At 35.8% G+C, this 22,405-nt stretch overlaps 1 protein-coding gene across 1 annotated transcript in view; it reads right to left on the bottom strand.

Moving 5' to 3' along the window:
* Positions 1-1,968: 1,968 nt before the first annotated feature.
* The window catches only part of USP14 (ubiquitin specific peptidase 14), a 54,925-nt gene continuing 34,488 nt past the window's right edge, over positions 1,969-22,405 (bottom strand). Inside the window, exons 7-16 of the mRNA XM_045850217.1 lie at positions 20,007-20,137; positions 18,551-18,631; positions 18,108-18,193; positions 15,237-15,351; positions 11,862-11,927; positions 11,617-11,709; positions 9,792-9,920; positions 3,899-3,959; positions 3,427-3,534; positions 1,969-2,801 (exon numbers count right to left, since the gene is read on the bottom strand). Of these exons, the coding sequence (XP_045706173.1) occupies positions 2,650-2,801; positions 3,427-3,534; positions 3,899-3,959; positions 9,792-9,920; positions 11,617-11,709; positions 11,862-11,927; positions 15,237-15,351; positions 18,108-18,193; positions 18,551-18,631; positions 20,007-20,137 (1,022 nt within the window). The 3' untranslated portion in view covers positions 1,969-2,649. The remainder of the gene's footprint in view (positions 2,802-3,426; positions 3,535-3,898; positions 3,960-9,791; positions 9,921-11,616; positions 11,710-11,861; positions 11,928-15,236; positions 15,352-18,107; positions 18,194-18,550; positions 18,632-20,006; positions 20,138-22,405) is intronic.

Genomic DNA, 22,405 nt, shown 5'->3' on the forward strand with positions numbered 1-22,405 from the left:
GGGAGGAGGGTGGAGTAGATTGGGAAAATGGCCAAAATTAAGTGACCTAGATCAAGGTCATGATATATTTTTGTTAAATAAATTAAATATATTCATAATGAAGTCAGTGATATTTAGGGGCATGATGTTTCCTAAAATACAATATGAAAATTAGTTTCTGCATGCCATTAGTTGTAAAATTTAACCTATTCTGAAACTCCCAGAATAAGACTTTCTGAAACCATATGACTGCTCTGGTCTCACTCATGCTTTAAAGCAGAGGATCAGCAAGCAATGGTCCATTCACCACCTGGTTTTGTAAGTAAAATTTATCAGCACACAGCTGTGCTGATTTTTTAGGTGTTCTCTATGGCTTCTTTCCTGATACAACAGCAAAGTAGTTGCAACAAAGATATTACAGCCTGCAAAGCTTAAAACATTTACTATCTGGCCCACTACAGAAAATGTTTGCTGACCCACAACTTTAAAAGAAATGGGGTGAAGTCTAAAACCTAGTTCTTTTAGCCTTACAAAAATTATTTAACCTCTCAAGTCACTGAAATAGGGATGTATACCTCAGGGATTATTGTTAAGTTCAAGAGATGTAAATGAAAGCACCCTATAAATAGCAAAGAACTATGTAGTAATGGCTGGAGACAGAAGCCTCTACTTTTCCTGATCCCATATATGCGTTACCTTTTTGGGGTCTTACCATTAGGTTACCATTGTTTCCTAAGTGCATATTACACTATAATTGTTCTTGCTTGGGCTTAACTTCACTAGCAAGTCCCACAGTATGCAGCACAGCTCTCATACCAAAAGGGCCTCAGTGCTAGTGGCACAGCATATGAGGCATAGTCAGGAGTTAAGACATTTTCTTGCCTACTAAATCCTAAAATAGCCTCATTAGTTTAAAACAACACTAGTAGAAGTCCAATTACTTATACTTAAAATATCTTTGGAATAATGCTTTTTTGGATCAAAGAAAATGGAATCAATTTTTTAATAATGACAGTTAACATTTCACAATTCCATATAAGGTTTATATGCTGTTCTAAACCTACCTCACCTGATCTCTATTAGCTACAGCATCCTGCAAATCAGAAAACCTAAATTTTAATTGCTAAATTATGTCAAAATTTATTCAGGCCAAATAAGACAGTGAATTAAAAGAACTGCAATATAACAAGCATCACACTAATATATATATATATATGAGAAACATCACAATTCTTAGTCTCATTTTCCCCCTTCTATTCTGCACCCTCCCCCAAAGCAGAGGAAGTAATGACTGCCAAAAATTAAAGGAATTAAAGATTAGCTGAAAAAGCTATTTACAAATAAGTCCTTTAAATGCTTATTTTTTACCCCTAGTGTTCTCAGATTATATCACACTGGCCATTATTCTCTAGGAATCTACTAGTTATCAGTGCTGTGCTCGGCAGTGCATTAAACGAGCATAAGCAAAGATGAGATTTCATGATAATCCCCAAAATTTAATTATAAATACCCAACTCAAAAAAAAATCAGAGACCAATGAGGTAATCTATCATATCTAACAATCAAGGTTCCTCAGAAAAGACGAGGAACTAATTAAAATAAACCTACCATACTGAAATACTGCATACTCTGATATTTCTACCTCCACTTTAAAAATTGATATTAGTGAAACACACGTGAAGATTTTGAGAATTGACAGGAGTATAAAAATAAACTGAGCCAAGGAACAGATCTGACTGATAACATTGCTGCACTCTGCATTCAAAGAACTCCACTGCTCTTAAACTTTGTATTTTTAAACAACAGAATGCTAGCAAGGCAAAAGATCACGTTTTTAAATGGATGTTTAACAGCAGAGAAACTAACCAGGATTAACATCAGAACTTCAGCCAACTCAACAGACAAAAAGACTTGAGGTAAAAAACTGTTAATCCCTTTTTTTTTTATTAAATATCCCCATTTTCTAAAAATAAGCAACGAGAGCCTGTCAACATTTTTTAAGGTTGATTACTACAAAACCATTGCAAAGTTAAACATACAAACCATAGTACATCAGAGACACAGTAATAAATGTATAATCAAATGTACTATTGATCACAATTTATTTTTAAAGTCATGAACAGCCAGCAACAATCAGGCTGGACAAATACTTGATTGGACCCATGTTTCCATGGGATATGGACAGCAGCACTGAGATACAATGAGAACAATACTTCTTTTCCATCTTCCTAGCAAAATTTGTTAGATAAGGCAAAGGATGGACAGCTACTGAATTACCTGTGGTTTGAACCATGCAAGAACAACAACAAATAACAGAGTAATAGGTGTGCAATAAACATCTCATTGCTGAATCTTGAACTAAAAAAGGTAGGGAGAATTATCACAGAAGGTAATGATTGAAAGCCATTTCAACTCAGAATTTTTAAAAATTAATGGAAGAAATAAACTTTTAAAAATGTCTTCCTGCCACCTTTATTCAGGGCAGCACATTCCAAAGGCAATTTTTTCTGTAATTTTATAGGTTGATACAGAGTGGTCTCTTCTACCCTCTCTGTTTCACATGAGGGGAAATAAAACCACTTACATATCTTCCTCTAAAGTTCTGAATTATAAAAATGATCAACAAATAACATTTATTTCACACCTAAGCATAAATAGTTGAAATGAAGATTACTGTTCACTTTCCTCTTCCATTATTTCAACTCTGCGAGGCCCATAGAGTAAAACATAAGCTATATGCCAGTCTCCACCACCAGAAAGCCGCAAAATATCTTCTGGTGTTACGATGCTGACCTTATCATCATCAAACTTAATCCATTCATCTAAAGAACAAGAGATAAAAATGAAATTAAAATCGTATACAATTTTTCCAGAGTTCCACTTCAAAAAAGGTACTAATTTTATGTACAGCAATATTCTGTCTACCATATCAGTAGTTCTCAAAACACGACCCAGGAGTACTCAGGTTCAAGACCATTTCAGGAGTTCTATGAAGGTTACAACTGTTTTCATAACACCACTAAAGCATTAAATGCCTTTCCCCCCATTCTCTCAAGTATGCTTTAGAATTTTCCAGAAGCTACATGATGTGTGATAAAGAGACAGAATACAGAAACAATCAGGAGTCTCCATCTCCTATTAAGCCAGACAAGAAGATTTACAAAAATGTAAACCAATACCATTTCTTGCTAATGTTTTTGTATTGGAAAATAGTTATTTTTATTTTTATTTTAAAATGTTATGTCATTTTTAAATAAATTTACTTGTCTGTTTTAATTTCTAGTAAATTAATCCTTGTAAATAAAAGCTCTTTGGAAAGGTCTTCAATAATTAAGAATGTAAAGGGGTTCTGAGACTAAAAAGTATAAGAACCACTGTGCTAAAGAATTTACATTAAACAACCTGTTGAAATGTATGTAACAACTGACAAAATAATAGAATCTTTACCTTGTTTCCTTTTCACCCATGATACATAATGACCTGAAGAGCTAGACCTTCCCTGATGTGTCAGCACTGCTTGTAAATCATAGTATCCACAATTATTGGAGCCAATGTCTACAGAAAGATATACATCCATTAATATTAGGCAAATAAACAGACATGTGCTTTCTACAGCCAGGTAACAAAAACAATTCTGAAGTTAAGCCTAGAGAAGCACATTGGTCTATTATTAGAATCCAGTAAGACACAACTGTCCAATCAAAGTTAAGGCTTCAAGAAAGATGTTTTAAGAAATATAGTATCATTCATAAAAAACTATGCTATAAGATTGATTTTTTATTGTATGTCACATAGAGATAAATTACTCCAGGAAACCTTTTTAAAAGCATAAAATCTAAAAGAAAGATGTGGCAAGACAGTAATTTTACCTTAAAACACACACACACAATACCTTGACTGAAATGGAGAATTCACTTACCATCAGCAAAAGAGAAAGGTTCATACTTAACTTCTTTCTGGGGACTATTCTTTGTGTCACTCTGAGGGAGAAAAAAGTAATTTAAATCATGATATCAAAAATAAACTTTACATTCTCAGTGAGTACCTGTTTCCCCAGTATGTGCAAGTAGAGAGTTCCTATGAAAACCTTCATAAGCCAAACTGGCATAAATAAACTGAAGAGGATCCCCTTGCTTTCAGAAGTTCACATTACGCCATTTCACTTTTACAAAAAACAAAAGATCTACATTAGAATGGTAATGGATTTTTTCGTGTAAGGAAAATTCCTCTTCAGATTTCTTTCAGTTAGCTAAAACAGGTTTTTCACAGAAGCGAAGGAACATAAAGCAAACTTTCAGAAAGCAGTGGATACTGTATTCATTTTCACAAATACTGTCTACAATCCAAAGCACTGAGGCAAAAAAAAAAAAGACAAAATATGGTCTGCCTGACAAATGACTAAAATGATATAACTACAGTTAACAAATTTGGGTTGTACACTTGAACAACACACAATCTTATATGTACAGTAACAACAGGCCCTCTGGTTAGAGGACCAAGGTAAACCACAGATGCTCTCGCGTACCAGTGAGAAGTAGTACAGATAAACAGTGCTCTAGAGCTGGAAGGGGAAACCCAATTCTGTCATTTTATTTTACCAAAATATGGCATTATCAAACCACATAAATAAAAAAAATTTTAAGCTGCCTCAAAATACAGACGTTAAATTACAGCAACTAAATCTATTAAGCCATGGCCACCTGCCCCTTTAGCTCAAATAAACAGAAGTATTTAATTCAGCAAATATTTACCTATATTAAAAGAGGCATGATTTACTACTTTAGACAAAGATCTTCGGGGGAACTCGCTGCATCAACCCACTTCCATATGCAACAACAAAAAAATTAAACAACCTGTCTAGGCATATGGGCACAAAGTTCTGAAAAACTATAAAGGTAATGAAGACAATACAAGCAGTTTAAAGATAGCTGGACAAGAATCCTATAACAAAAAAATACAATTAAGTTAACTATTCCTTTTTATACACAGATGACCCTATTTATACAACAATAATGGGTTTGAACTGTGTGAGTCCACTTATACACATTTTGTTTTCCAACTGACCCACACAGTTCAAACTAGCATTGCTCACTGTCAGCTGGTGGTTGGGAATCTGTGTGCAGAGAACCAACTTAAGTTACACGTGCATTTCTGACTATGTGGGTGGTCAACACCCCTAATCCCCACACTGTTCAAGGGTCAACTGTATATAATGTATAATGTAATAACTACAGCAACCACAAAAAGAGCTATACAAAGAAATACATTACATACACAAATCAAACTAGAATTCTATAAAAATGTTCAAGCAACCTACAAGAAGGCAAAAATGAAAATAGACAATAAATAGATTTGAACACTAACAAATCAATAATTACATTAAGTGTAAATGATCTAAATATACCAATAAAAAGAGGTTAACAGAGTGGATTAAAAAACATGATCCAAATAGATACTATTTGTAAGAAACTCTCTTCAAATATAACTGGAAAATTTAAAATGATAGCAAAAGGTATATCATGTAATCATTAACAAAAAGCAAGCAGCAGTGGTGATATTAATATCAGATAAATTAGACTTCAGAGCAAAGGAAACTACCAGGGACAGAGAGGAATATTCCATTTTAATAAAAAGCTTCTTCAACCAGGAAGACAAAGCAATCCTAAATGTGTATGCACCAAGTAACAGCTACAAAACATGTAAAGCAAAAGCTGATAGAACAGAATACAGAAACATACAAATCCACAATTTTACCTGAAGATTTTCACTACTCCTCCCTCAGTAACTGATAGAACTACACAGAAAAACAGCAAGCTTCCAGGAAAATGCAATACCACCATCAACCAGCTGGATCCAGTCATTATCTACAGAACATTCAACACCAAAAATATGCATTCTTTTCAAGCACCCATGGAATATACACCAAGACGGATCATACCCTGAGGCATCTAATGGAAACCTCAACAAATTTTTAAAAATTTAAATAACACGAGTATGTTCTCTCACTACAGTGGTACCAAACTAGAAAACATAAACATAACAGAAAAATTTCTTAATACTTGGAAACTAAGCAAGATACTTTAAAAAAATTCAAGATCAAAGGGAAATACAAGGACAAAATACAAGGAACAGAATGAAAATAAAAGTACAGTATAATGAAATTTGTAGGACACATTAAAAGCATTGCTGAGAGAAATTTATAGCTCTCAATACATACATATGTTAGAAAAGAGAAAAGTTTGAAATAAAAACTAAGTTCCTTTACCTTAAGAACCTACCCAAAGGAAGCAGAAGAAAGGAATAAGGTAGAAATTAATAAAATTACACACAGAAAAAAAATAAGAGAAAAATCAATAAAACAAAGAGTTCTTTGAAAGATCAATAAAACTGACAATCCTCTAGCAAAACAAAGAAAATAAAATGACACAAATTCCCAATATCAGGAACGAAACGGGAGAGAGAGCACTACACAACCTGCAGACATCAAAATAACAATAAAATGAATTCTAGAGACCACCCCATACATAAAATCGATAGGTTAGATTAAATATATCAAGTCCATAAAAACACAAACTATAAAAAAGATTATTTAAGCAGCCCATAACTATAAGGAAAGTTGAATCTGTACTTTAAAAACTCCTGAAAAAGAAACCTCTAGGCCCACACTGTTTCACCATACATTTGAAGAATATGTATGGTTCTACCAAACATTTAAAGACAATTAACACCAATTCTACCCAATCTCTTTCCAAAAAGGAAAACAAGAAACAGCTAGTAAACAGTTCAGCAAAGTAGAAAATACAAGATCAACAATGAATAACCCAAAATAAAATTAAGAAAGCAATGCCATTGACAAAAGCATCAAGAAAAAATATACTTAGGAATAAATTTAACCAAAGTACAAGACTTGTACACTAAAATCTACAAAACATTGTTGAAAAACTTAAAGACCTAAATCAAATTCATGGATTGCAAAACTCCCCACCCCGACTGGAGTAGCTCAGTAGGTGTCCTGCAGACTAAAAGGTCACAGGTTGTATTCCCACTCAGGTCACCTCCCTGGGTTGCAAACCAGTTTCCCAGTTGGGGGCATGTGAGAAACAACTGATCGATGTTTTCTCCCTCTCTTTTTCCTTCCTCCCCGCCCCCTAAAATATACATTAAAAATCTTAAAAAATTAAATAGAACAGCACGACTCCCCAAAATGATCTAGATTGAATGCAATCCCTATCAAAATTTCAATTGTTTTTGAAAAAATGGACAATCTGATCCTAAAATAAATATGGAAATACAAGGGCTTCAGAAAAGCCAAAACAATTTTGAAAAGAACAGTTAGAAGGCTCATACTTTGCTACAGTCCTCATTACAAAATTACACTAATGAAGACTGTGGTACTAGCAAAAGGACATAGAAACCCATGAAATAAAACTAAGAATCCAGAAATATACATCTATGACCAACTGACTCACTACAAGGGTTTCAAGACCATTCAGTGGTCAAAAGAATAGACTTTTCAACAAACAATGCTGGGACAATTGGACATTTACATGTAATAGTATGAATCTGGACCTGTACCTCATTCCACATACAAAAATTAACCCAGAATGGATCAAAGACCTAAATGGAAAAACTAAAGCTATAAAAATTTTACAAAATACACATAATTCTTCATGGCCTTTGACTAGGCAATGGTTTTTTAGACATAACACCAAAAGCAAGGGCAACCAGAGAAAAAAACATTTAATTACATCAAAATTAAAAATTTTCCCTCTGCAAAATACACTGTTAAGAGGATGAAAAGGCAAAATTATAGGCTAGGAGAAAATATTTGGCAACCATATGTACGACAAAGGACCAGTATGTAAAATGGAAAGAACTCTCAAAATTCAAGAGTAAAACCACAGCACAATTTGAAAATGTGTAGAAGACATGAAGAGACATTTCACCAGAGAGGATATACAGATAAATATATGAAGACATGTTCAACATCATTAGCCATTCAGAAAATGCAAAGTAAAACCACAACAAAATATCACCACAAACCAATTCAAATAGCTAAAATAAAGAAGCGACACCACCAAATTCAATGCAGAAAAGGGGGATTACTCATATACTGCTGATAAAAACCTAGATTGGTACAGCCACTGTGGAAAACATTTGACAGTTTCTTAAAAAAATAAAAATACAACTACCATGCAATCTAGAAATTACATTCCTGGGTATTTATTCCACTTAAATGAAAATTTAGGTTTATAGTAAAACCGGTACATCAGTGCTATAGCAGAGTTATTCATAACAGACAAACTAGAAACAATTCAGCTGCCTTTCAATGGGTGAATGGTTAAGCAAACTGGTATATCTATGTCCACATGAAATACTATTCAGCAATAAAAAAGAAGGAACTATTGCTACATGAAACAACCTAGATTAATCTCCAGAGAATTACACTGAGAAAGGTTAATCCCTAAGGTTACATAATGTATGATTCCATTTATATAACTTTCTTGAAATAACAAAATTATAGAATTGGAGAACAGGTTAGTGGTTGCTAGGAATTAAGGAGAGGGCAGGGCCAAAAGGAATGCGCATTTGGCTATAAAGGGGCAGCAAAATCTGTGTGGTGATAGAAACGCACTGTATCTGGACTGCATCAATGTTAATATTGTCAGGATGGGCAGGGTAGGACAAAATGGCGGCTGAACTACAACCCAGAAAAGACGGCTGACGTCAAACCAGGGTGTGAGGAGAACCACCAATCATGTTGCCGCTTTGTTCAAAGGGGACCACTCCCCAGCTCCCCCGAAGAGAGCCAACCAAAATAAAACCCCGCCGTATTCCCTGCTTGGGGCAACTTCTTTGGCCCCACCGTGCAGACCCAGGAACCGCATCTGGGTGCGCAAACCCCAATAAAGCCCTATACTGCCTAACTTTGTGGCTGATTGGCATTATTCCTCAGTGGAGCCTAAGAAAACCTTTCAAATATCCTGGTTGTGATAATGTACTGTAATTTTGCAAGATGTTACCACAGCAGAAACTTGAGTTAAAGGTACAGTTAAAGGTATCTCTTTGTGTTATTTCTTATAACTGCATGTGATTTACTTCTTATAATTATGATTCTACAATTATCTCAAAATAAAGTTTAAGTTTAAAAAAACTGCTTTACACACAAATAGTAATCCACAGAAGAATTTAAAGTTTGATGTATTAGAGTATCACAAATGAAGATCTCTGTTACCTGGAAATGTCTTTTTCATTTGAAAAAAAAATCAACATATAATAATTTAGTTGTACTTTATCTGAACCAAAATACAATCTGTTAAATATAAAGTTGATACAGTTGTAAGTGTAGGAGTTACAGGCATACCAGCAGGACTTACGAAAAAATACAACTTAGCAGCTGCGGTGAACATAAATGAATCAGTATTCTGTACCACCACTTCCATATAAAAAATGGAGCAACTTCATGCCTTCCAGGGAAAATAATAAAATACACCGATATCACTAGGCAAGATTTTATGTGTAATGCTTTGAGGAGATAAACAGAAAAGGAATCTAAGGGGCAAATTATAAGAAAAAAGAATATATTAAACTTATTCTACTATAAAGGACCCTTGCCATAACTAGAGTTCATTTTCTTATGCTAAAATACACCTAAAACTTTGAAGGCTTGCACCAATATGTTGAATTTGTATATGAGCTAAATAAAATATAGGCCATCCATTTTTTTTTACAGTAAATTAACAATGCAAAGTAAATGATGAAGATTAAAGATTAAAATGTTAGGATTAAAAAAACAGAAATTAAGAACCTACTGTCTTTGTCTGCTGATTCACTTTTTTATCTTCCAGATCCTTGAATTTTGATCGAAAAGAGATCATTTTCTCTTGAAGTTCTGGTGTACACAGTTCGTACACATCCAACATAAGAGGAAATTTAACATCCTATATACAAGTCAAAAAAAAATAATGTGTAAACAGACTTACAAAGGTAGTTACTTAAAATATCACACATTTTTATTAATTTTTTAAAAGATTTTATTTATTTAAAGAGGGGGGAAGGGAGGGAGAAAGAAGGGGAGAGAAACAGATGTAAAAGAGATATATCAATCAGTTGCCTCTTGCACACCCACTCCCAGGCATTCGCCCTGACTGGGAATGTAACCAGAAACCTTTCACTTTGCAGGCCAGCACTCAATCCTCTGAGCCAGGCCAGCCAGGGCTTTATCACACTTTTTAAAGTAATGTTTTCATAATTCACCTAAAGTTGAAAATGAAATTTGTAAATCACTTAGAAATCTATGCAGTTGAAAATATCACAGTGCTCATTTTCAATCTGGTCCTAACTTTAAGAAAAATTTTTAACTTTTCCATTCAACATTTTAACCCATGAAATTGACCACAGAAGAGTTACCAAAGTTTATATGAAAAAGACACATTTTAGAAATATTAGACCAGTTGCTGTGAAAATAATGGAGACCTAAAACCAGCAATGACATGAACTTACAAATCGGGTCATTTTTTTACTGTAATTTGAAATACAGCTTTACATAGAAACAATAGTGATAGAGTTCAATAACGAACATTAATATATGAAGTTAACACTAGTAGACACTTCAACTACAATTAACCTTCAAATATACCACTAAGTATATCTGAAAACAAACTATGAATTTCAGCTCAATAGGCTAGAACTATACATACCTCTCCCAAGGATCAGGGACAGTGGATATGAAGCAGAGCTACAGATCAATAAAACAGCTACATTGTAAGGCTGGCTCCTACATCAACAGACTATAGCTTAAGTGTTCTTTGGGTGCCAATAATTTAACACTTCTTTCACCAGGAAGAAAAAAACTGCCTAGAACAGAGTGCAGGACAGATGTGATCTAGGGCAATGTTTCTGGGGACTAGAGGACATCCATGAGAATTATCTGGAAATCTCTTCAAAAATGTAACCTCAGGCCCAACTTAATCAGAATCTGGAGAAGTCAGGCATGTACATAAATTTAAAATAAAAAGAACAATAGATAATTCCAATACCCATCTTGGTTAACAACCACAAGTCTAATGTTAATAACTTTCCTATTTACAGTATTTCAAAGAAAATTTAGCTATCCCTAAAAGAATTAAAAAAAAAAAAAAAAAAAACCACAGCCCCGGCTGGCGTAGCTCAGTGGATTGAGCGCGGGCTGCGAACCAAAATGTTGCAAGTTTGATTCCCAGTCAGGGCACATGCCTGGGTTGCAGGCCACGGCCCCCAGCAACCTCACATTGATGTCTCTCTCTCTCTCTTTCTTTCTCTCCCTCTCTCTCTCCCTCCCTCCCTCTCTCCCCCCTTCCCTCTCTAAAAATAAATAAAATCTTAAAAAAAAAAAATTTAAAGAAAGAATAAAAAAACCTACTGTAAGGGATTGTCTTCAAAGAGTAATTTTTTATTACACTAAGAAGTTCATTACTGCCTTGACTGGGTAATTCAGTTGGTTAGAGCACAGTTCCTATACAACAAGGTTGCAGGTTCGATCCCTGGTCAGGGCCCATGCAAGAATCAACCAATGAAGGCATACATAAGTGGAACAACAAATCAATGTTTCTTGCTCTCTAAATCATAAGTTAAAAAAATGAAAAGTTCATTACTAACCTTAAGAACTTTAGCATTCACAGATTCTTTCTCTTTATAAAAAAATCGAACCATCTGAATAGTCAAGTAAGCAGGCAGTCGGCTTATCTTGGACTGAAAAGAGACAATACCAAGAAATTGTATTATATGAAAGCACACAAGTTTTCCATTCCTTGATTTGGTTAAAACAAAGACTGAGCAACATTAATTAACTGAAAAACTTTTAATGAAATGGAATTCAATTTCAAAAGCAATGCACAACTTACTGATTTGATGTACAAAGCATTTCTTTGCAATGTTGGAGACTGCTTGGTGATTTCTTCCTGAAGTCGCTAAAAAACAACGTAACGGAAGACCGGACATTAGTTTCTAAAATTTTTTTCAACAATATAAAATCACACCTTTAATTCTTTTAAAAATTAGCACTACTTCACAGACAGTGTATAAGGCCTGTCCAGAGAAAGTCCAACCACTGTTAATATAACAAGAACAGTTTACATGACGCCAGTGTAACCTGGCAGCCAAGGAGAGTGGACTGGAATGCACATGTGTGAACAATGATGAGTTCACTGTACTAGTCAGTGGGGGTGGTAGACACCATTGAGTGAGTATGTGTGCTGTGTGGCTGGTGCATTATTCAAAATGACTGAGTGGAGAAAGGAATCTGCATCAAATTTTACATTAAGCTTGAACATTCCTCCACAGAAACTATCCAGATGATTCAGAAGGCTTTCCAGGACGATGCAATGAGCGTAGCACAAATAAAAGTGTGGCACAAACGCTTCAAAGATGGTCGAGATTCTTTTGAAAGTTATCCAGGTTCTGAAGGCCTGCAATAAGCAGAACACCTAGGAATGTTGAACCTTTTAGAGCCTGCAATTAACAAAGATCAGCAACAGACAGTTTGAGAACTAGAAGCTGATCTGGGGATTCCAAAAACTACTGTGTCCAAGATTTTGACACAGAATCTGGCATGAAACATGTCGTAGCAAAATTCACTCCATGGCTTCTGCTACCAGAGCAGAAGGAACACCGTGCTGCAGTTGCTAATGACTTGATTCAAACCACCTACCAATGAACCAGGTTTCCTCAAGGAGGTCATAACTAGGGATGAATAGTGTGGGTCTATAGCTATGATCCAGAAACCAAGGTCTAGTCATCCCAATGGCAGTCGCCTGGTTCTCCACGGCCAAGGAAGGCCCAGCAAAGTCACAGCAAGACCTAGACCATGTTAACTGTGTTTTTTAATTGGGAAGGTGTTGTCCATCACTAGTATGCCCCTCCAGACCAAACAGTTAATAAGGAGTGCTACCTCAATGTAGGATGAGAGCTGCATATGACGAAAATTGCTACAGCTATGGGCAACTGGTGACTGGCAGCTTCATCACAACATACCCACTCATGCATCACATCTCGTGCAGAGTGTTTTGGTGAAGTATCAAATCACCCAGTTGACTCAGCCCCTCTACAGCCCAGATTTGGTGCCCTGCAACTTCTGTTTTTTCCCAAAACTAAAATCACCTTTGTAGGGAAAAAATTTCAGACCATTGATGAGACTCAGGAAAATACAACTGGGAAGTTGGGTGCAATTCCAATAAAGAATTTTGCAGAGTGTTTTGAACAGTGGAAATAACTCTGGGAGAACTGTGTGAGGTTCCAAGGTGCCTACTTTAAAGGGGACTGAGGCATCATTGTCCTATGTACAATGTTTCTTGTATCTTATATATTCTTCAATAAATGTCTCTATTTTTCATAGTACATGGCTGGATACTTTCTGGGCAGACCTCATACATCAATGGGTTTATATACCATTGAGAAATAATCTATATGAAGACAATGTTGGAACACTTTTATCTTTAGATATGGTTCAGTTCTTTTTTTTTTTTTTAATATTCTATATATTTTCAGAGAGGGGGAAGGGAAGGAGAAAGATGGACAAAAACAGTGATGTGAGAAATATCAATCAGTTGCCTCTCGTACGCACCCTGACCTGGAACCAAACCCACAACCTAGAAATATGCCTTGACTGGGAATCAAATTGGCGACCTTTTGCTCTGTGGAACAAAGTCCAACCAACTGAGCCACACAGGTCAGGACTATGATTCAGTTCTTAAAGGACATCAGACAGCATCAAAAAATTTACTCTGGTGTGAACTCACTGGAATATAAGCATAAATAATGTTTAAAGTTTTTTAATTATGACCCAAATGTGACTCAGATTCTGAGAGTCTATACTGCTTATTATATAACATAAGATAGCCTTTTATGGTATTCCATACTCATGGTTTATTAGAATATTCATGTTACAGAAAAATTAAGAGAATGCAGGAAATCCTAGTTCTTTACACTTGATGTATAAAAGCCTTGCAGAACCAATCAGTTATCATTAAATTTGAGAAAAGTCATAACAAAAAAACCCTCTGTTAATCTAGTGTTGGCCATTATATATATATCTTCATAAATGTCTGCCTTTCTACTCCTGACAACAAATTTTGTATATCAATCTAATTCCTGCCCCAGTTCACTGCCTATCCTTTAAAAGGATGTGCATATTCCCCAAATCACATCAAATTAGTAAGTTGGCAAGCAAATCCATTATATTTTATCAATCTGCTCACTACAGTGCCTTCTTTAGTATGTCACTGGGCAAAGAGTACTAACTGAATAATGAAAGCAGCAAGTGCTAGATCTGGCTCTGCCATAAACCAAATTAAGTCACTAAGTTCTAGAGCCTCAGCTGCAATACTAGTGCAATGGCAGGTGGAATGACTATATGGCCTGATCTTCACAATCCCAGTTTATACCTCAGAATTATTAACATATCCCCACTATTATACCCTCAGAGTCCCCCTGAACGCTTCTGGCCTCATTTTTGTCAACCAATCAATACACAACCTTATTTTATGGGTGTTTCTCTATAATGACACCTTACTTCACGTACACTGTTACTTGTTAACAGGGTACTTACATGCAGCTACACTGAAACACCCCTGAATGAAACTTATCTAAGAAACTTAATTTTCTCCTTAAGGTATGTCACAGCTCTCTTGCACTTAAAACATCAGATAGCACTTCAGCACTATGCCTGAAGGCCATTTTAAACAGCAAAATCAACAAGCACAAAACTGCAAAAATGTGAGACTATCAAATGACTACAAGAAGGACACTTGTTTATAGTGAGAGCGCTGAAACAAGAAAGAGCATCACCTAACTGGACCTGAACCTCAGGTGAAATAATGTGTGCCAGCTGACTCAAAACTTCTGCCACACTAGCCTTGGCCAGGTGGCTCAGCTATTTGAGCATTATCCCACATACCAGAAGGCTGCGAACTCAACTCCCAGTCAGGGCACATGCCTAGGTTTCACGTTCAATCGTGGGAGGCAACCGATCAGTGGTTCTCTCACATCCATGTTTCTTTCTTTCTCTCCCCCACCAAACTTCCTTTCTCTCTAAAACTCAAAAAACATATCCTCAGGTAAGGATAAAAATAAAATAAATTTTTGCCACACTAGGCATGTCTTCAAATGGCCATGAAAACACCACAAGTATTGATGATGAGCTACAAATGAATTTTAGCAAGTGGGTGCATTTGCAAATACAGAGTCCACAAATAAAAAGGACTGACTCTAATTGTTCTTACCAATTTAAGTCCTGTAAAAAGATACTTGACTTCTTGATTGATAAAACAGCTAAGCTGAAGCTGACTTTCCTTTCCTTTAGTGACTTCTTCTTCTTCAGATTCTGTACATTTCATGCTTTGCGAAATAAGATAAGGAATATGCTAACAGACATTCAATTTATTATATAATCTTGAATAAACTATCATAATGCTGTTAAAGTTAACGGTATCATTCCTCAGTATTAAAAAACATTTTGGTCTTCCAATAGAGATTTATTTCAACATATTTAAAAATGCCCATTCACTTACCAACAACAATGAGCAATAAATGTATGAAAAGCATAAACATTAAACAAATTTATATTTTCTTAAAATGGTCTTAACACAAAGATATATAAAGAGAAATCTTTTGTAAGTTTCTATCCATCACCTAGAAAATAATACTTTCCTAAATTCATGTTTTATAAATTGTTTCCATCTCGTTTATTTAACTGAGGTACTTTATTTCATACAATTAAAAATTCTTTTTTTTAAGATTTTATTTATTTATTTTTTAGAGAGGGAAGGGAGAGAGAAAGAGAGAGAGAGAAACATCAATGTGCAGTTGCTGGGGGCCATGGCCTGCAACCCAGGTATGTGCCCTGACTGGGAATTGAACCTGTGACACTTTGGTTCGCAGCCTGCGCTTAATCCACTGAGCTACACCAGCCAGGGGATAAAAATTAATCCTTCTGAGGAAAATTAATGAAGTGGACTCCACAAAAGATGTTCTTAGGGGACTTCTGGCCAAGATGGAGGTGTACATAGATACATTTTGCTTCCTTGCACAACCAAAAGAAGGACAACAACAAATTTAAAGACAAAAGGTAACTAGAACTGCCAGAAAATTGAACTGTATGGAAGTCCAACAACCAAGGAGTTTTGACACATTCATTCAGACTGGAAGGAGGGGCGGAGTCAGGCAGCTGAGGCAGACAGGACACCCAGCAAGGCAGCGGCTGGCAGGCAGGGTGGTCCCACACTTGTGTGTGGGTAACCAGATAATGGGGACAAACAACTGGGGAGTGAGACAGACCATACAACCCAGGGCTCCACACAACCCAGGGTTCCAGCACAGAAAAATAAAGCCTCAAAACCTTTGGCTGTAAAAACCTGTGAGAGTTTCGGTGGGAAGAGAAACTCCCAGCCTTATGAAGAGTTCATTGAAGAGACCCATAGGGTTCTAGAAGGTACACAAACTCACCCACCTGGGAATCAGCACCTGAAGGGCCCAATTTGCTTGTGGGTAGCTGGGGAAGTGACTGAAAGTTCCCAAGAGCTGAGCAAATGGCCCTTCACTGTTACCTCTTAGTCCCTTCCCCAAATACTGCACTACAACACAGCAAAGTGGGTTTCCCCACCCTGGTGAATATCTAAGGCTCCACCCCTTACTACATAACAGGAGAATGAGACAAAAAATACAGCTCAAATGGAAGAACAGATCAAAGCTCCAAAAATAGAACTAAGAGATGAAGAGACAGCCAATCTATCAGGTACACAGTTCAAAACACAACACTGGTAATCAGGATGCTCACAGAAATAGTTCACTACGGTCACAAAATAGAGGAAAAAGTAAAGGCTATACAAAATGAAATAAAGGAAAATGTACAGGGGATAAACAGTGAAGGGAAGAAAACCAGGACCCAAATCAATTATTTGGAGAAGGAAGAAATAAACATTCAACCAGAACAGAATGAAGAAACAAGAATTCAAAAAAGTGAGGAGAGGCTTAGGAACCTCCAAGACAACTTTAAACATTCCCACATCTGAATCATGAAGGAAAATTTCCCCAATCTGGCAAAGGATATAGACTTCCAGGAAGTCCAGGAAGCTCAGAAAATCCCAGAGAAGTTGGACGCAAGGAGGAATATACCAAGGCACATCATAATTACATTACCCAATATTAAAGACAAGGAGAGAATCTTAAAAGCAGCAAGAGAAAAGGAGACAGTTACCTACAAAGGAGTTCCCATGAAACTATGAGCTGATTTCTCAAAAAAACCATGCTGGTAAGAAGGGGCTAGAAAGAAGTATTCAAAGTCATGAAAGGCAAGGACCTACATCCAAGATTACTCTATCCAGCAAAGCTTTCATTTAGAATAGAAGGGCAGATAAAGTGCTTCCTAGATAAGGTAAAATTAAAGGACTTCATCATCACCAAGCCCTTATTATATGAAATGTTAAAGGGGCTTATCTAAGAAAAAGAGGAAGATCAAAAATTATGAACAGTAAAAATGACAATAAACTCACAACTATCAACAACTGAACCTAAAAAAAAACAAACTAGGCAAACAACTAGAATAGGAACAGAATCACAGAAATGGGGATCATATGGAGGTTATCAGTGGGGAGGGGGAAGGAGAAGAATGGGGGAAAAGGTACAGGGAATAAGAAGAATAGATGGTAGGTACAAAATAGACAGAGGGAGGTTAAGAACAGCATAGGAAGCAATGGAGAAGCCAAAGAACTATGTACCACCTATGGACATGAACCAAGCAGGGGAATAAGGGTGGAAGGTGGGATGCAGGGCAGAAGGGAATAAAGGGGGCAGGGAGGAATGGGACAACTGTAATAGCATAATCGATAAAATAGATTTTTTAAAAAAGATGTTCTTAGGAAACAATGTTGAATATCCTTAAAGTATAGAGTTACCTAAACTTCAAGATCACTCCATGGGTATATTTTTCCAAATTTCTAATTCCCATGATATTGGTTAGACATAAAAACCTCTGAAGAATTTTTCTTCATATCCCACCCACCATTCCCATCAGTTAACATTATTTATATCAATTTACTTCATTCACTTCTAATAAGTTATGAGTAGTTTATACATATCTTGGCTCATAAGGATACGTCGTTTCAAACTCAACTCCAAAGAACTGGTCAATTAAACTTTTCTTTTTAGAAGGTGTCAATGCTGATGCAGATGAAGAATCTGTCTACAAAGATTAAAACAGAAATGCCTATTTTACATTATGTAATTATATTTCCTCCCACACAATCCAGTTTAGTGAAACATATTTAAGCTTTTTAAAATGTAATCCCTTTCTGTAAAATCCTTCTGCAGTCCAAAAAACATTATGAAAAACTACAGATGCTCAGTAATATCAATTAAGTTTAATAAAAATACATTAATTTAAGTGTCAAATGCAAGCCTTCAAATTCCAACTACAGATTGAACATCTAAAGTATGCAAGTACATACCTATCTATTAAGATGAATTTATTTCAAGCCTTTGGGGTGGGGATGAATCAAAGTGTAATGAAAATCAATAATCACAAATATATTCCCATTACCTCTTTAACAGAATCATCCTCTATGGCTTCCAATTTCTGTTGCAAGACTCGCATCATTTGTATCCAACATTCATTAGCATCCTGTAATTTTAAAAGCAACACAGTAAATAATCCTGGCTATGACAGTGTTTGGTCTACAGAACCCTTCCAAAATAATTAGTGTCCTTAGGGAAGGAGAAGAAAGCTGATTTTTTTCTTCAAAAATATTAAGCCAATGTTGATCTTTTATGATCTTCAAAACAACAAAGGAATTCCAAAACAGTTCTTTTCATTCATTCAAGAGATGTTTTTATGGTAGAACTGTATACTTAAAATCTATATAATTTTATTAACCAATGTCACCCCAATAAATTTAATTAAAATAAAGAGATGTTTACTGAGCTCCTGATTATGCTAAACACTGTTCTGGACACTAGGAATACATAGCAGTAAACAAAACAGGTCCTAATGGGAAACCTAGATAAACAAAATATAACATAAATTCAAGTAAAGAGGTAAAGGGGTACCTCTAGTAAAGGGGTAAAGAAGGCAATATGGGAGCAGAGTGATTGGGAGGTGGAAAAGTGTGCTACTTCAATAGAATAATCAAGGAGAACCTGTCTGATGCCTCAACATCTGAGCCATGAGACCTGAAGGTAAAGAGGAAAGTGAAAGTCATGTACTGAGAGCCGAAGGAACAAGAGCAAAGACCCTGGCTGCCCTCCTTGGGGCATGCCCACTCGTCTTCTTTTCATGTGAATTTTCTTCCTCCTAAACTCTAAGGGTCCCCATGAGACTTGCAGCCAGGGGAGCAACAGGCAGTGGCAGCTCATCCTGGGCTAACCCCCTGAACCTGTTGCCAGGGCTCTTTCTTCACTGCCTTTCCAGTGGTCTGCCAGCAGCCCCGCCATGGCTCACTTCTTTCCTACGTCTCTAGACAGACAAAGCAGCCCCGTCCAGGCAGGCTCTCCTGTTGCTTCTTCTATCCTGAACCCTTCCTTGTTTCACTGTCCCCAGCTATAATAAATGTAATCTCAAAATTTACAAAAAAAAAGCAAAGGTCCTGCAGAAAGAGGATTTTTGGAGAATTTAAAAAATAGCAAGGAAGCCAGTACCTGGAGAGAGGTGAGCAAAAAGGACAGTGGCACAGGATAAATTCAAAAAAGTAGCCAGAGGCTAGGACTTAAATTATTTAGGGACAGAAAATCATTAGGAAGTATTGAACAGGAACCAACATCATCTTATTTACATTTTAAAAGGGGTTTGGGAGCTATACAGAGAAACACTGCAAAGAAACACCAGCAAACAAGATGATCAGTTAACAGACTATTGCACTACTCTAGGCAATGTATAACAGTGGTTTGAACTAGAGAGGACTGATATTTGTATTTCCAAATAAACTCTAATAAGTATGGTAAGTGTAGAGAACCTAAGTGTTACGTTTACAAAATGAAACCAAGAGCCTTGCCCTGATTACCTGTTGAAGATACTGTCCTTGTTCGCCCTTCTCTGCAAACTGTGGAAAAGCCATGTGCAAAAACTGCAGCAGAATAATAGGTGGAATACTAGAAGAAGTTTTATCCATGGAATCAAACAAATCTCTAAGGGCTTAAAAACAAAGCAAACAGTACCTTAGTAAAACAGTGGCATATTTAACACATGTTATTATAAATTAAATCTCAATTACTATAAAAAAATGCTTAATAACTGTTTTGTATACATCTATTCCTTTTGTAATTGTTAGATTCCTAATAAGAAATACACGTGTTGTTCAAACTGAAGGAACTCCCCAGACTTCACAACAAAATCACTAGCCGTGCACAATTCTGAGCCCGAACCCTCTCTCTGCCAGGTGTCGTCGCCTTAAAACAACTCTAAAGTAGGCAATTTTGGCTCAATTGTCAAAATGTAAATAGTCTGTCCTCAGGTAAGAATGAAAAATAAACAAACAAATAAATAATGTCTGTATTTTAGAGTACTATTATCAGTGTTAAATCCCCAGATTTTAAAACTCATTCTATGGTTATGAATGTCCTAATCCTTAGGAAATACGTACTGAAGTATTCAGAAATAAAAGACATGACGTGTGCAACTTACTCTCAAATGGTTCAGAAAAAAAGAATATGCATTACAGAGAACGATGAACCCGACATGACAAAAAAACTTGTAATTGGTGAATTATTGGAATTTTTCTGTGAATTTAAATGTAGTTCAAAACAAAAAAGTTAAGCCCTGGCTCAGTTGTTTAGAGCACCCTCCCAATACGCCAAGGTTGCAGGTTCAATCTCTGGTCAGGGCACATACAAGAAGCAACAAATGAATGCACAGATCAGTGGAACAATCTATGCATTCTCCCTCTCCCTTCCTAAAAATCAATTTTAAAAAATGTTAAAAAAAATAAAGTTAAAAAGGTCAAGAAGCAAAAAATAACTATCCCATCAATACTACAAGACTTCTATAAGACACTGGAAAAGTTGTTGAAAATTCTGAATTACTCTTAGATACATAAGCAATCAAATGAACTAGATATAAATGATATTTTCTTATTAAAAACTTCACTTCAAAAAAATAAATCTCCTTTTAGGAAAAAAGGTTAGAGGAAATCTCTGACTCCAAATGACACAAAGAAACTCACTGTTTATAGTACTAAAAATCAATAGTTGACCACAGTAAGATACTACTTCAGATGCCTAGAATGGCTATAATCAAGGACAAAAAACATCCACATTATTGAGATATCAAGTATACTGAGAAACTGCAACACTCATACATGCTGAAAGGTAAGTAAAATGATGCTCCTGCTTTAGAAAATAGCCTGGCAGTTCCTCAAAAGGTTAAATATAGTTACTATATAACCCAGCAATTCACTCCTAGAGATTTACCCAAGAGAAATGACAACATATGTCCACACAAAGACTTGTTCACAGAATGTTCAGCAATACTTGTAATAGTCAAAGAGCAGAAACCCCCAAATGTTTTTCAGTGATGAAAGGATAAATGAAATGTGGTGCATCCAATCAATAGAATCTTATTCAGCAATAAAAAGGGATGAAGTACTGCTACATGCTATAATGTGGATGAACCTTGAAAACATTCTAGGAGAAAAGAAGCCAGTCAAAAAAAGACCACAAATTGTATAATCCCATTTATACCAAAAGTCTGGAACAGACAAATCTCTAGAGACTGACGGCTGATTAGCAGTTGCATGGAGCTGGGAGTGATGAAGGAAAACAAGCTGACTGCTACAAGGTAGAGTTTCTTTCTGGAATGCTCAAAATACTCTAAAACTGATTCTGCTGATAATTGCACAACTCTATGAATACACTAAAAAACAATGAATTACATACTTTAAATGGGTGAACTGCATGGTATATGCATAGCTCAATAAAGCTGCCACAAAAAACAAACAAACAAACAAAGCACACCTATAAAAACTCTATCAACCTAGCCCCATGATTTAAGAGGGTACTCATTTTGTCAAAATGCCCCAAAATGAGATGAGGGGATACATGGTCTCATGTAATGAAAAAGTAAGTTATTTATATCCTTTAAGAATTTCTATTGCTCCTCATTCCTCATACCCCACTTACACTAATACCCACTAAGACTCTCTTTTATTAATAATTACATCAAGTATAACAAAACCTATTTCTGGATATCCCCCAAAATATATTTTATTAATAGAATCTGAAGTCAAAATTATAATTTAACCCAAATATTGTTTCTCAAAAAGGACACACATCGCTGGTTTATAATTTAAATAAAATCAGTCCCAAGTAGTTTACAGTAAGTAGTCCAACTTTAATGAGGTGATATTTTACAAAACATTTTGTAAATTGAAAGGTACTAACAAACTGTGAGTGAAAAATAACATTT

Source organism: Phyllostomus hastatus, unplaced genomic scaffold (assembly GCF_019186645.2).
Source record: "Phyllostomus hastatus isolate PE091 unplaced genomic scaffold, TTU_PhHast_1.1 phas_contig_80, whole genome shotgun sequence".
NCBI lineage: Eukaryota > Metazoa > Chordata > Mammalia > Chiroptera > Phyllostomidae > Phyllostomus > Phyllostomus hastatus.